Raw genomic sequence first — 13,665 nt, 5'->3', positions numbered from 1 at the left:
GAAGTGTAGCAGAGGCATGCGATGCGCAGCCGCAGCCCAGGGTTCAGTGCGGAGGTGCTGCAACAGTGGCGAGAGTTTCACGCCGGGACCAATGACGAGTTTCAGACATCAAGCGACGGCTGGCATCAGCCTAGTTCCGCGCGCCTATGGCTCGTACTATCGAGCTATGTCCAAGACGTAAAGTTGGGAGCCCGGATGTCTAGCACTTTCTCTTGGACCGAATCCGGTGGTGGCATCTGTGCTCCACTCTGCTGAGTGCCTGCTGAGCTCCACAGTGTGTCTCGGCGTCACAAACACGACCCCGTCCATGGTCTACTACAAGTAACGGCGCAACATAAAAGGGTGACACACTATCTGCATCGCACGCTTCATTGACTGAAGATAGTCTAAGCTATAGGAAGTGTTGCGAGCTCACGAGGCTACAGCAACAATACTTGGTAAATCATGAATATCGACAGCTTCGTTGCTGACCAGATCAACGACTCGTATCGATTCCACGAACAATACTCCTGCTGAAAGCGCAAGAAACTTGAGGTCGGCCGTGTAGCAGGAGCCGGGTGAGAGTTGCCTGATCATGTTAGCCATTCGTTCTATGACCCTTCTGCTTAATCCGACTCACCCGAGCCGTATGTCGGTTGTCAAGCAGATCAAGTCCGCTGTATCGGTCCTCGCACTCTTTTGCTTAGCGTACACGACATTTTCGTCAACGACCGCCGTTCCAAACAACTCTTTCTTGTCCGCTCGAGGACCGCCTACAGAAGAGACGGATGGATGTGACTTGTGCTTCCCCGAGTCTCTCGGTCTTTTCGCGATGACCAGAACTGCCAGCCTTCGCGTTTTGTCCGATCGGTTGACTATAAACACATCCCACGTGAAGATCTCGCCAACCTTGACACTAGGCGGCCCAGACACTGTCAGGGTGACATTGACGTCGTTGTGGGAAGCATCCTGTTCGGGTTGATCTTGGGCATCTTGAGTGACAAGGGCGTCGGGATTGGCTGCGTTCGCGCTCTGTGTTGTAGAGCTACTCGGCCGACTAGCCCTGGCCAAGTTGAGCGCCTGTTCTGACGGAAAGTCAACGGGTGTCTTCCACTCGATAGCAATGTCTGGGTGGCAATGATCGGACATTGTGACATTTGCCTCAACATTCAACGTTAAGTAATGACCCTTGCTCCCGAGTGCTGGTGTTCCATCGGTACCAATATCAGGCCGGATCTTGTACAGAAACGTTAGCTGATCACCAGGTTTGTGGCTCGTCGTGGTATCCAGCTCTTCGTTCAACTCTTGAACCTTGCCTCCATGCAAAGCCAGGCTGACCTTTTTGATTCTGACGTCGTAGGTAGCGAATTGAGCGACTTCCAGATCTAGAGAGGCCATTAAAGACAGGTCGCTTATTGATGCTTGAATCCTCGAATAACGTATCCTCCATATCAAAGGCGGCAGCACACGAAATAGTGGTCTTTGTCCGTTTCGAATCGGTCGAGCCATTTCCTTTGCAGCAGGGGCAGTTGGAGTGACCTTGCTGATACGCATTGCTGAGAGTCGTGGATGGACACCGACAAGAGCGGGATCATTCTCGAATGACTGCAGCAGGTTTAAGGGTGTGGGTACGCCACTTGGGAGATAGTCATCCTCTGACGCGTCTTTTTGAGGCTTTTCTTCTGGCTTGAAGGAGGCCGTGGGTTGGAAGTACACTGCAGGCTTATGAAATCTGCCTTGTGGGCGAGCTGCTGTTGATTAGATACGATCTATGAGAGATTGGCTGATTGTCTCACCTATGAAAACATCTACCTTCCAGATAACATAGGTATGAGCACTGTCCCCTTCACCATGGTTGACAACCGTAGGTTCATCTGTGTGATTGATGGTACCTGAGAAGATGACTTCTTTGGGAGGCGTAGATTTTGGATCTTGATCAGATGGGGGAACCGTACTGAATGCGAAGGCCTCTACGTTGATCACCAGTCTTGCAAGGTACGACTTCAAGGTCGCTTCGTCTAACAGCGGTGTTTGGAAAACAACATATACGGCTAAAAGTTCATCTAAAGGCCTGTGCATGAGTAAGAGACGTGCTGATTGTAGGGAATTGTTGGAGACGTACCGAGAAGTAGCACATTTCGTTGTGCTAGGAACGGCAATATGGAACCATTGTCGTCTGCTGCACCATCCCAAGAGTCGATCTCGCTCTTGATGTCGATGTCGGAACTCGCAGGCACCACAGCTTCCAGCACTGAGCTCTCGGCAAACTCGAGGCTCCTGCGTGGTATCACCTCATCGTCTGCCATGATTTCCACAGGACAATCGAGGTGAAGGTAGATGTGCAGGAACACGTGAATGTGGTGCCTGAACTAGGGGTCCTGCTTTCGCGCTACCCAAACCGTCCGTGCGCCAGTAAGTTCCACAACTTCTTTGCAGACAGGCGTTCTGACTTTACCCATCCCCACGCGCAACCATCGACAACCGGCGCAATGAACGGCCCACCCTACGCGCCGCCAATGGCTCAAGCTTCTGTATGGTCAGTCGCGACAGCAGCCGATGGCAAGGAGTACTACTTCAACAAAGCCACCAACCAAACCACGTGGGAAAAGCCCGACGAGCTCAAGGACGATGTAGAGGTACTTGATCTCATGATCATTCGACAGCGAGACAATACTAACGCTAAAAAGCGCGCAATCCCCGGCACCGGCTGGACTGCGCACGTAGCAGGCGGCAGGCGATACTACGCAAAGACTGGCACGAGCGAGACTACGTGGGAGATTCCCGAAGTCGTCCAGAAGAAGATCGACGAGTACAGGCAGAGCCTGCAGAACCAGCGCCCGCCCCCTGCCGGTCCTGCGGGATGGCCAACGGGACCAGCCTCGAACGCGCCTTCATACGACAACAGACGCCCCGAACGCGACGAGTACCGCCCCGACCGACACGACCGCCGCGATGACCGTGACCGTGATCGCGAGCGCGACCGTGAATCTGGCTTTGGCGGCGACCGCCCCAACATCAGCTTCACGACCGGCACCGAGCTGCAGTTTTCTACTCCGCAGGAAGCCGAGGCTGCATTCATGAAGGTGCTCAGGCAGATGAAGGTGCAGCCCGACTGGACCTGGCAGCAGGCCGTCCGCGCCGGTATCCACGATCCCAACTGGCGCGCCATTCCCGAGCCGGAGAAGCGCGAGGAGGCCTTCAAGAAGTACTGCGAAGACTTGCGCGCCCAGGAGAAGCACAAGGAGCAGGATCGCCAGGCCAAGCTACGATCCGACTTCACCGCCATGCTGCGCTCGCACCCCGAGATCAAGTACTACACACGCTGGAAGACTGCTCTGCCCATCATCGAAGAGGAAACCATCTTCCGCTCAGCCAAGGACGACAACGAGAGAAGGACTCTGTTCGAAGAATACATCATCTCTTTGAAGAAGGCGCACGAAGAGGAAGAGGCAGAGAGCAGGCGCTCTGCACTCGATGAGGTCATGGGCTTGCTGAAGGGCTTGGACCTGGAGCCGTTCACGCGTTGGCAGGCAGCTGAAGAAAAGTTGGAGCAGAACAACGAGTTCAACAGCGAGAAGTTCGAAACTCTGACTCGAATGGATGTCTTGAACCAATTCGAAAAGCACATCAGGCAGCTCCAGCGCGAACACAACGACAAAGTCCAAGCTGAGCGACGCAAGAAGCACCGCGTCGAGCGCAAGAACCGTGATGCATTCCTCGAGCTTCTAGACGAGCTTAGGAGGGACGGTTTGCTTCGCGCTGGTACCAAGTGGAAGGACATTCACAGTCACATCGAGAACGAACCGCGCTACACAGCCATGCTTGGGCAGGGCGGATCCTCGCCACTCGATCTATTCCGTGATGCTCTGGAGGAGGAAGAGGGCAAGTTCCGCACCCTGCGCCGAAGGGCGCTTGATGTACTGGAGGTATGTTGAACCCCAACTCCCCACTAAAACTGGACTAACTGTGCTACTAGCAACAACGCTTCGAGGTTACCACGTCGACCCCTGTGGAAGACTTCCTTAACGTTATGCGAAAAGATCCTCGCACCGCTGATATTGACGAACAGTCCATGCATAGCATATACAACTACGTCCTTGCGAAGGTCAAGAAGCGCGAGGAACAAGACCGCCAAGACGAAGAGTACAACGAGCGCTCTACTGTGGACAAGCTTCGCTCAGTCATCAAGCATCTTGACCCACCGGTGTCGCTGTCAGACACCTGGGAAGTGGTACGTCCCCGCGTTGAAAAGACAGACGAGTATCGCGCACTGAAATCAGATACCCTCCGCGAATCGGCCTTCGACAAGTTCATGTCCCGCCTGAAGGAGAAGGAGAGCGATCGCAGAGACCGGAGCAGGCGCGATGGCCGTGATCGTAGTAGGGACAGGCGTGACCGAGATCGTGAGTATCGCAATGGCCATTCTGACTCTCATCGTCGTCATCGTACACGAACTCGCTCACCTGAACATGACCCGTATGCTGCAGAGCGCCGTCGTGCGGTGCAGGACAGGGAGGCGCGCTACAGGAACAACGACAGTACAGGCTTGTCTCCTCCCCCGCGCCGTGAGCGCCGAGACGACGATCGTTACGAGCGTTCTCGTCGTAGCCCTGGCGGTGATCACTACGTACGTGAGCGCCGCGAGCGTGAAGCCGAGCGTGAGCGATCCTATGTCAGCAGGGCCGACCCTCGTGAGGCCACGGTTAGTCTGCTAGACTACGGTGACAGCGGTGGTCGCACGTCGTCTGCTCGACGCCGTCGGGAAAGCGACGAGAGCTCTTCCAAACGCGATCGTGAGACAAAGGTCCGCAAAATTACGCCCCATATATATTGAGAACACGACACTAACCTCGTCACAGCGTGCTCGCTACTCTCCACGCCCTGACCGCAAGTCCAAGACGCCTGTTCCTGAGGCAGCCAGCACGATTAAGAAGGAAGAAGAAGACCGCGCCCTCCGCAGTGGAAGCGAGGAAGGTGAAATTGAGGAGGATTAGAAGTTCTCGCTGATACACCCGTCTCGTAGGATACAGACGACTCTTCACCGTCCCCAACCAGTCAACAACTGGAACTACATGTGAGTAAGTTACGGTACCTTGTTTCTGACATTCATTCGATTACTCGGCTACGTTACCATTACACCCTTAGCTTGAGAGTATGTACCATAATCACCTCGTAGAGTGCGTTAAAAAAATAGCCAGAATACTACCAGTCTCTATGATCTTTGAACTACCATATGTTTGATGTGCGTTCTGATATCAGCGGCAATGGTCTGCTTCGACGACGATGAAAAGTATTAATATCCAACAGTCGATGCTCATGTTGTACGAAGTGATTGCAGTCGTTGCCAATCTGCATACTCCAGACTATATTTGACTGGTATCCCAATCCGGAATTTGGTAGTCGAGTCGACACTGCAAATGCATACTGGAGTGGATTATGGCATAAACTGGGAACGAATTCTATGTTGTACGCGATGCCTGCTAGCTTGACATAATAAAGTTTCCGTGCTTGTTTGACAGAGGTCGCCGCATCCGAGATCTGTACTCTGGAGGCATTCATGCGTGCCTACATACGTGCAGTGACAATCGTTGTGCAGATGACCTGTGGTAACTCTCCAGACGCCCGCAATCGACGGCTTTTGGCAACTTGCCTGATTCGGACTACATGCCAAACAGCGCGCAACACCAATGTCCAAGCCCTCGGGACCGAAGTTCGTATGTAAGCGCAGACCGACATAGTCTTTCCATTTGTCCCTTTAGCGTTAATTGAAACTGTCTAGATTTCTCGGGCCAAGGAGCGTGGCTTGCGCCTCGATCTGGTAGTCGTCGGTTCATGACATGTCAGAAGCGTGTAATCCTGGCGAACCTCGGCTGGCCTGAAGCTACCCCGGACTCCACTTCTCCTCTCCATATACCGAGCGCAACACCATCATGTAGTCTACACGCAGCAGAGCCCCGTCGCTCGCATCTTCTACTCTACCTTCGGCTCGCCTCGATAACATCGCAATGTCTTCCACAGCTTTCGTCCCGTTCTCCGAACCGCCCTACATCGTCGGCCTACCATCTCCATACTACAAGGAGACGCATCTGAGATGGCAGAAAGCGTGTCGCAAATTCGTGGACGAGCATCTCCTGGAGAATTCTCTGGCATGGGATACGGAGGAGACTGTGCCTGAGCATGTCTTTGAGACGTTCGCGAAAGCAGGCATGCTGCTACCGACACTACCTGCCCCGTTGCCAGTGGAATGGCTGAAGAAGCTCGGAATTCATGACATCCTGGGTGTCGTCAAGGTCGAGGAATGGGATTATATTCATACCATGATCTACGCCGATGAGGTAGGATTTCCCAACACCCAGTTTGAGCGCAACTAACAGCCGTACCAGATGGCGCGAACCGGCCTTGCAGGACCGGCTGGGTCTCTTACCACAGGAATGTCCTTCGGTGTACCGCCCATTATCAAATACGGCAGCAGGCAGCTCCAAGAGCGCTACCTCCCCGAACTCCTTACCGGCAAGAAGCGAACTTGCATTGCCATTACCGAACCCGAAGCCGGATCAGACGTCGCAAACATCACAACGACCGCTACAAAGACACCCGACGGAAAGCACTACATCGTCAACGGAACCAAGAAGTGGATCACAAACGGAATTTGGTCAAGTTACTCTTCGATGGCTGTTAGGACCGGTGGCCCTGGACCCACAGGTCTGTCCATGTTGGTCGTGCCTTTGTTAGGAAACCCAGGAGTAAACATGCGCAGACTGAAGGTTGGCGGTCAAGTCAGTGCAGGAACGACCTTCATAGAACTTGACGATGTCAAAGTGCCGGTTGAGAATCTCATTGGAGAAGAGGGTATGGGCATGAAGTACATGTAAGATAACGACAGTCTCAAGAATTACTCTAGCTAACGGGAAACTTCACAGCATGACCAACTTCAACCACGAACGGCTCAGCATTGCGATCGGCGCAACCCGTCAAGCGCGTGTCGCCCTCTCCGCCGCAATGGAATACGTCCTCAAGCGCGAGGCTTTCGGCAAACCACTCGTCGAACAACCCGTCGTACGCCACCGTCTGGCAAAAGCCGGTGCGCTGCTAGAGTCACAATGGGCTTGGGTCGAGCAATTCGTATACCAAATGGTACACCTACCAAAGGCGTCAGCAGACATCGAATTGGGTGGCCTGACCGCCATGGTCAAGGCACAAAGCGGCATCGTGCTGAACGAATGCGCTCAAACGGCGCAATTGCTATTTGGCGGAAATGGATACACGAAGAGTGGACAGGGAGAGTTGATTGAGAGTGAGTATTGCGAGTATCGGAATTACAAGCAGTAACTAACATGTTCTTAGGGATATACCGCGAGGTTCCAGGTATAAGGATACCAGGTGGTGCGGAAGACGTCATGCTGGACTTGGGTGTGAGACAGCTCGTCAAAAATTTCAAGAGTAAGACTAAGGCGATGGAGAGGCCGAAGGGATCATCGAAGCTTTAGATGTGGTAAACATCAGCAGCATCTAGACTTAGACGGTCATGCAATCTCATTTGCGAGCATCAGATGTTCCAAGATCATTACACGATACCCTTGGCTAAACACATTTTCCTATTTGAGTTCTATGCCGCAGTCCAAGACCCAGATATGGTCTCTTATTCGCAACGGTAACTCGGGCTTTCCTCAGCGAGAGCTGAATGTCTCATATGCCTTTTCTTGACTTGACACGGTATCACGTCAGATGGTGAAGCCCCGAGTAGAGCTGGTCGACATATAAATATATCGTGCCATAAACCATTTCAACTCTACACTTATTCATTGAAGCTACTTTGACATTGACGTTGCCCGCTTCTCCAGAATGAAGTCCGCCATCATCGTCTCCGTGCTCTTAGCGGCCGTCTCCCTAGCAGCGCCAGCGCCAGCCCCACCTACTCTACCTATTTGTTCATGTGGACCGCCACCGATCTGCCCGCTGGAATTGAAGGCTGTATGTACAATGTTGTGCCGATGAAGTGTAATTGTTCTTTGCTGACGGCCTGACAGGAATGCGAATGTAAACAGGCAACGTTGGATCGATGTTACCCAGTGAGAGGAGAACATGGTACTTGTACGAGCGACCTTGTAAGTGACTACTTAACCGTTCCATTGCCTTGGTTGTTTTTTGTTTGTGCACTTGCTGATGCTGAGCAGAAATGTGAGCTCATCTATGGTGGTGGGTCAGAGGAGTCGTGATTGGATCGCATTGGATGAGATTTGGTCATGTCTGCCATGTGATACTGAGATGGAAGACACATACAACCGAGATACATCTTGTGGGTTTCTTGCCAAATTCAGACCACCTTGTGTTTCCAGCTTGTATTCTTTTGTCAGATGAGACCATCCACGCTACTTCTAGCTGAAGCGTGAACCAGCCAGGTTACTTACTAGTTACCGCACCGATGATGCACCGACCTTGGGATCTTCACTCCAGATTCTCAAAGTGGAGCTCAAAACTTAGTGGTTCCGTACAGTGACAGTCCTGCATCTTTAGTCGCCCGACATGACATAGCCTCGTTGGCTTTATTTGAGTGCCTTTTTCCGATGACCTGAGCGGAAATTGATTCCGTCCCAACGGCCGAAAGCTCGCACGAGGATTGGATGGTGAATATTAATCATGCCTGCAACGCATGCCTTTCCCAAAGATGCTGATGTGGCGGTAAGCCCCGCATTGAACAAAGGAGCTGGAGGGGGCAGTGAGATCTGACTCTCCAGTGATGACACGGTTGGTACATGCAGAGACATTGAGCCTCAGCCATCGGAGAACGCTCATGAACCAGACCATGTCGTGCGACAGTTACTTTCCCTGCAGATCATGTCGCGTGGGACCGCTAAAATGGTGTCGTTAGACGTGCGCATCAAGGCTTGACCTGGTCTTCGCTTCTTTCCAATGTAGTAGTAAGGATGATGGGTGTAATGCCCCAGATGTTTGAGTGACCGGGAAAGTCACAGGTACCGACGGGTAGGCTCGGGCTGCGGCCGCGGACGCTCGATCACGATCGCGATGCAGAGAAAAAATTGAGCGGGAGGTGCATGAGGGTGCCGAGCATCTAGGGGCAATCTGGAAGGATGGAACGTGTGCATCACTGCAGATTGGTGGTTGCGTTCTCTGCCTCATGCAACAGCATGGCGTCGTCCGAGACTTCACCGAGAGGGGAAAGGGCGTGTTCCCCGCAATTTTGGCACGCCCAGAGATCAACCTCCAGTCGTTCGCTACGCGTGCCATTTTTGACACCTTTACCGCAACCACTGACCATGCAGCTGGAAGAGCCTTTGCTCCGAGCGCCGACTGCATGATGCGCAGCCTCTCAGAGTTTGCCTTCACGTCATCCATCGCAATGTTTTCCCGTGCACCGAGCGCTGTGTTTGTTGTCAGAGCGGTCAGCCAGCTCTCAGCAGATCAAAAAAAGACGGCAAGCACCGTGCCCACTAAGGTTCACGATGCAGATTTTATTGGGGTGTACTGGGGCAGTGCGTCGGGGCAATGGACCTGTCCGTACGATTGGCAAAAAGCCGCAAACATACTTGGACGCCTATGTGTCCTCACGTGCACCCGAGACGGCTAGCACTTCGGCTATAGGATCCAGAGCTGTCTGGCTTGGTCATGGCATTCCGCTCATAGACACCAATCGCGCCGTCCCTGGGATATTCATTTCCGCACTCTACAGCGATGATCCTACGCCTGGCTTGTCCTTGCGTTTGTGGGACGCAACGTGAATCGCAAAGTGCCGTGCACCCCACAACAATCATGACTCGAGCTTGGGTGTCAAAGACACCTGGTACTCGCGTGCCATGCGTCCGTAGTAGTCGGAGGGAGCGTGCTCTTGGCATTCACAGGCTGCCAGTTGTACAGGCCATCGTCGGCTTGAGCGAATGCAAGAACCGCGGCAACTTACCCGTGCACAAGGACTGGTCAAGCAGCTGACGTTGCGGATACGCGTTTGTATCCAGGAGCGGGCTTTGTCCCGATGACATCCGAAAGGCATCGGCGTCTTAGTCGCCAAGGATAAAGCGCCGACCAGCCGCATCTGGGGGACTGGGGTACTAACTAACGATCCCCAGTGGGGACGGAGGCGGCGTCATGAGCGTTAAAACGCACCATGTGAAGCGCGGCTTGTCTGTGTGTCCTAGCACACGACTAGCCCTGGCATGCAATCCACTCTCGCGAATTGTGGTCTTTATAATCTTCGGACCCCCGCAGGCCCCTCGCGTGTGGTAGGAATTGTCAACGCTATTTGCAACCCATCGTGCCTTCAACGCAGACTCCAGACATCCACATCTCGTAGCCATGTCTGATTACTCTGCATCTCCGTCCGACCATCACAACGAAATCCAAGCACCGAAACGAAAAGCCACCGCGGCCGGCCTCGATGGACATGGAACCGGGCGTTCAGTAAAGAGGAGGGCTTCAAAAGCGTGTCAGTGTTGTCGAGCTCGCAAAGTGCGATGCAATGTCACGGAGCATGGCGCTCCTTGCACAAACTGCAGACTGGACGAAGTCGAGTGCATTGTGTCGGAGAGCAGGCGCAAAAAGTTAGTTCCACATTCCCGTGCAATATCCGACGTCTCCACAAACAAAACGCTTTATCGTTTGATCAACAATTTCGATATGGCATGTTCCATCGATTTCGTCATCCAACGTCGGCTGGGAGCTCGGTATTTCTGGCCTAGCCACTTGTGCTGCGCTGCACCTATCACAATCACCGAGAGCATTTCAGCCAATGGCTGTTGATGCACCCACACCAAATGTGCGCCTCGTACGACTACTGACAGCTGCAGGAAATGGAGCAAAGATGACGACCAAGCCACAGAAAACGCAAGCGCGACTGCACCTGCGACGCGCAAAATCGCATCGCGTGACGCGCTGGACGGTGCGCAAACCTTGAACCGAAGCTCGTCGCGAGGATCACATGAGGCGGAATCAAGGCGAGATGAGCACGTGCCTCACTCAATATGTATGATTACTGCATCACGGCATCAGTCGTACTGGGCTAATCTCAACACAGACCAAAGTCATGGCCATCGTATCAACTCCGTCGCCAGTATCTCAGATATCCAGCGCCGACTTTCCATCACGTCACAAATTAATGGCTTGCCCACACTACCGTTTTCGCCGTTTTCCAATGAACCACGAGCACCCTTCTTTGGAAGCATACCACAGAAACCCGCCCCTGGAGAGCTACCCCGATTCATCAAACCTCTCCCGGCGAAAATCGGACCTGACGAGATCGCCTATCTGGAGAAGAAAGGTGCCTTGACCGTACCAAAGGGAAATCTTCGCGGTGAAATGCTTCGCGCATACGTCGAATTTGTCCATCCCTATATGCCACTTCTGGATCTGCATGATTTCTTGTCGATGGTTGACAAACGAGACGGAAGCAAAGGAAAAGTCAGCTTGATCCTGTTCCAGGCCGTCATGTTCGCCGGATCGGCGTTTGTTGATATGGAACACTTGCGCACAGCGGGCTACGCTACTCGGAAGGACGCGCGCAAAGACTTCTTCCAGAAGACTAGAGTAAGTTGAGACCCTTCTTCGGATGCCTTGGCAAGTCATGGGCTTTGGCCGACTAGACCCAAACACTATCGGGGTGATTCGGACACACCGATTTTCCGAGGACATGCCGACATGTGAAAATCGACGGACCTACAATGGGCCGATAACATGTGAACACCGTGCTAACTCTGCCACCAGATCTTGTACGACTTTGATTATGAGTCCGATCGCGTTTCACTAGTCCAAGCACTGTTGTTGCTGACGTATTATTACGAAACTCCCGATGACCAGAAAGACACCTGGCACTGGATGGGCGTCGCTACATCGGTTGCTCACACCATCGGATTACATCGGAATCCGGACAACACCAACCTGGACAGCAAGCGCGTGAAGTTGTGGAAGCGGATATGGTGGTCAACCTACATGCGCGACCGACTTATTGCACTTGGCATGCGACGCCCTACAAGGATAAAGACCGAGGACTTCGACGTGCCCATGCTGACGTTGGATGACTTTGAGATTGCACCTCTCCCGGATTCGATCACTTGCCTGCCAGCTGACTGCCGTATTGCGAGGGATGTGGATGCGCAGCGACAACTAGCTATCATGTGCATTGAGAAGGCTAGGCTGTGTCTGTGCATATCCCATGTGCTTTCTAAGCAATACTGCGTATTGAACAACAACCACGGCCTACAAAATGACCGTACAACCATGATGCTGCTACCGAAGAAACTAGATCCCGAAACTAGTGAGGTCAAGGCCTGCGATGAAGAGCTCCAAAAATGGGTATCAGAGCTTCCAGAAGAAGCTAAGTACACGGACACGCCCAGCGGCGAAGCAGCCATCGATCTTGCAAGGTCACTACTGCACATGGTCTTCTTCACCACGTTGTCAGCGTTGCATCGGCCGCAGGTTCTACCAAATTCACAAGGCGGCCCAGCCAGCGCTCCGACAAAGGAGAATGTTGAGTCTGAATTGCTCGATGTCTCGCGCCGTAATGTCCGCCGGGCTGCTTCAGCAATCACATCGATAGCTCAGCGTCTAGACGTGGGTGGTCTCGTCAAATACCTACCGACCACAGGTGTTACGGTTCTGCTACCAGCAATCATCATCCACCTCCTCGACATCAAGGCTCCAGAGGAGGAGACCCGTCGAACTTCTCTACGTGGCTTCTGCCAGTGCATGGCTGTTATGGGTAAACTGCGGGATCTCTACGCTGCCGCCGACTATTCAGTAGCCTTTCTGGAAGCCGCTATCCGCAAGGCAGGTATCCATGTTGCTCCTGTGTCAGCCGCTCCAGCGACGCCAATGGCCAAGCCTTCGCCGGTCACTACAGTCGAAGATCTTGTAGACGCTGGAAGGCGAATGGAGATGATCAACAACGCGACTACAGGAACACAGAACCTACGTCCTTCAACATTGACACCGCCGCCAGACAACGGCACCACCAACATGCACGCTCTCGAGAAGCAGCACGACCAGCCTAATGTCACGGATGAGGAAGTCGCTCGCCGTCTCGAAACATTCCTCGCATCTACGCCACCAGAGTCCGATCACGAGCATATGCCCAGCATCACTATTGCCGACAAATCACACATGGACGGCATCACGGCTTCTGCGTCGGACTCGCACACACACGACAACCTGAACTCGATGGCTTTCAATAAGTGGAGTACGATGGACCTTCCTGCAAATCCATTCACCAATAATATCAACCACCACCAGGACGACGAGATGCTATTCTCTAGCCTGCCATTAAACAACGAGTTTGATGACGGCGATTTCGATCAGCTGCTCAACTTGGATGCAGTCGGCGAGGCCTTCAACTTCGACGACTCAGCTCTTGACGCCAACATGGGCATCTCAGGTGGACTAGGAGATGTAGACTGGCTGAACACTGGTAACGATCTTACCGCTGAGGCATAAGACGACCATCTCAACCATCGAGTATGATGTCACGATTTTCTTTCACGGAACGGAAAAGTTTTATCACTGGATTTCATTGGATCTGTGGCATTGTTCTCTGCGAAGATATCCATTTCCTTGTCCTCTGCTTCTACGTAAATCTTTCTATCAGATAATGACCAAGGGAACTGGATTGGATTGGATTAGGAAAACACGGAGGTCAGCGATCAGGAAAGACGTTGGCTCCTGGAACATGTTATCCTGCAT

At 52.9% G+C, this 13,665-nt stretch overlaps 4 protein-coding genes across 4 annotated transcripts; 3 read left to right on the top strand and 1 right to left on the bottom strand.

Annotated features, from left to right (window-relative positions):
* Positions 1 to 411: 411 nt before the first annotated feature.
* On the bottom strand, positions 412 to 2,285 carry J4E86_008921 (uncharacterized protein; the record flags this gene model as incomplete). The annotated part of the gene is made up of 4 exons (XM_051449429.1): positions 412 to 568; positions 620 to 1,727; positions 1,776 to 2,042; positions 2,102 to 2,285. The coding sequence occupies 4 exons, from the start codon at positions 2,283 to 2,285 to the stop codon at positions 412 to 414; spliced, it is 1,716 nt and encodes a 571-aa protein (XP_051299283.1).
* A 183-nt stretch (positions 2,286 to 2,468) lies between these two features.
* On the top strand, positions 2,469 to 4,973 carry J4E86_008920 (uncharacterized protein; the record flags this gene model as incomplete). Its single annotated transcript, XM_051449428.1, has 4 exons — positions 2,469 to 2,615; positions 2,667 to 3,905; positions 3,956 to 4,783; positions 4,839 to 4,973. 4 exons carry the CDS (start codon positions 2,469 to 2,471, stop codon positions 4,971 to 4,973), a joined length of 2,349 nt encoding a protein of 782 aa, XP_051299282.1.
* A 1,011-nt stretch (positions 4,974 to 5,984) lies between these two features.
* Positions 5,985 to 7,466, top strand: J4E86_008919 (uncharacterized protein; the record flags this gene model as incomplete). Its single annotated transcript, XM_051449427.1, has 4 exons — positions 5,985 to 6,314; positions 6,363 to 6,847; positions 6,900 to 7,273; positions 7,324 to 7,466. 4 exons carry the CDS (start codon positions 5,985 to 5,987, stop codon positions 7,464 to 7,466), a joined length of 1,332 nt encoding a protein of 443 aa, XP_051299281.1.
* A 2,821-nt stretch (positions 7,467 to 10,287) lies between these two features.
* J4E86_008918 (uncharacterized protein) lies at positions 10,288 to 13,419 on the top strand (the record flags this gene model as incomplete). Its single annotated transcript, XM_051449426.1, has 4 exons — positions 10,288 to 10,532; positions 10,779 to 10,954; positions 11,006 to 11,514; positions 11,692 to 13,419. 4 exons carry the CDS (start codon positions 10,288 to 10,290, stop codon positions 13,417 to 13,419), a joined length of 2,658 nt encoding a protein of 885 aa, XP_051299280.1.
* Between the last annotated feature and the right edge of the window lie 246 nt (positions 13,420 to 13,665).

Source organism: Alternaria arbusti (assembly GCF_024043155.1).
Source record: "Alternaria arbusti strain BMP 1465 chromosome Unknown scaffold_15, whole genome shotgun sequence".
Classification (NCBI taxonomy): domain Eukaryota; kingdom Fungi; phylum Ascomycota; class Dothideomycetes; order Pleosporales; family Pleosporaceae; genus Alternaria; species Alternaria arbusti.
The sequence above is the reverse complement of the archived record's forward strand: the minus strand, read 5'-3'. Positions and strand labels throughout refer to the sequence as shown.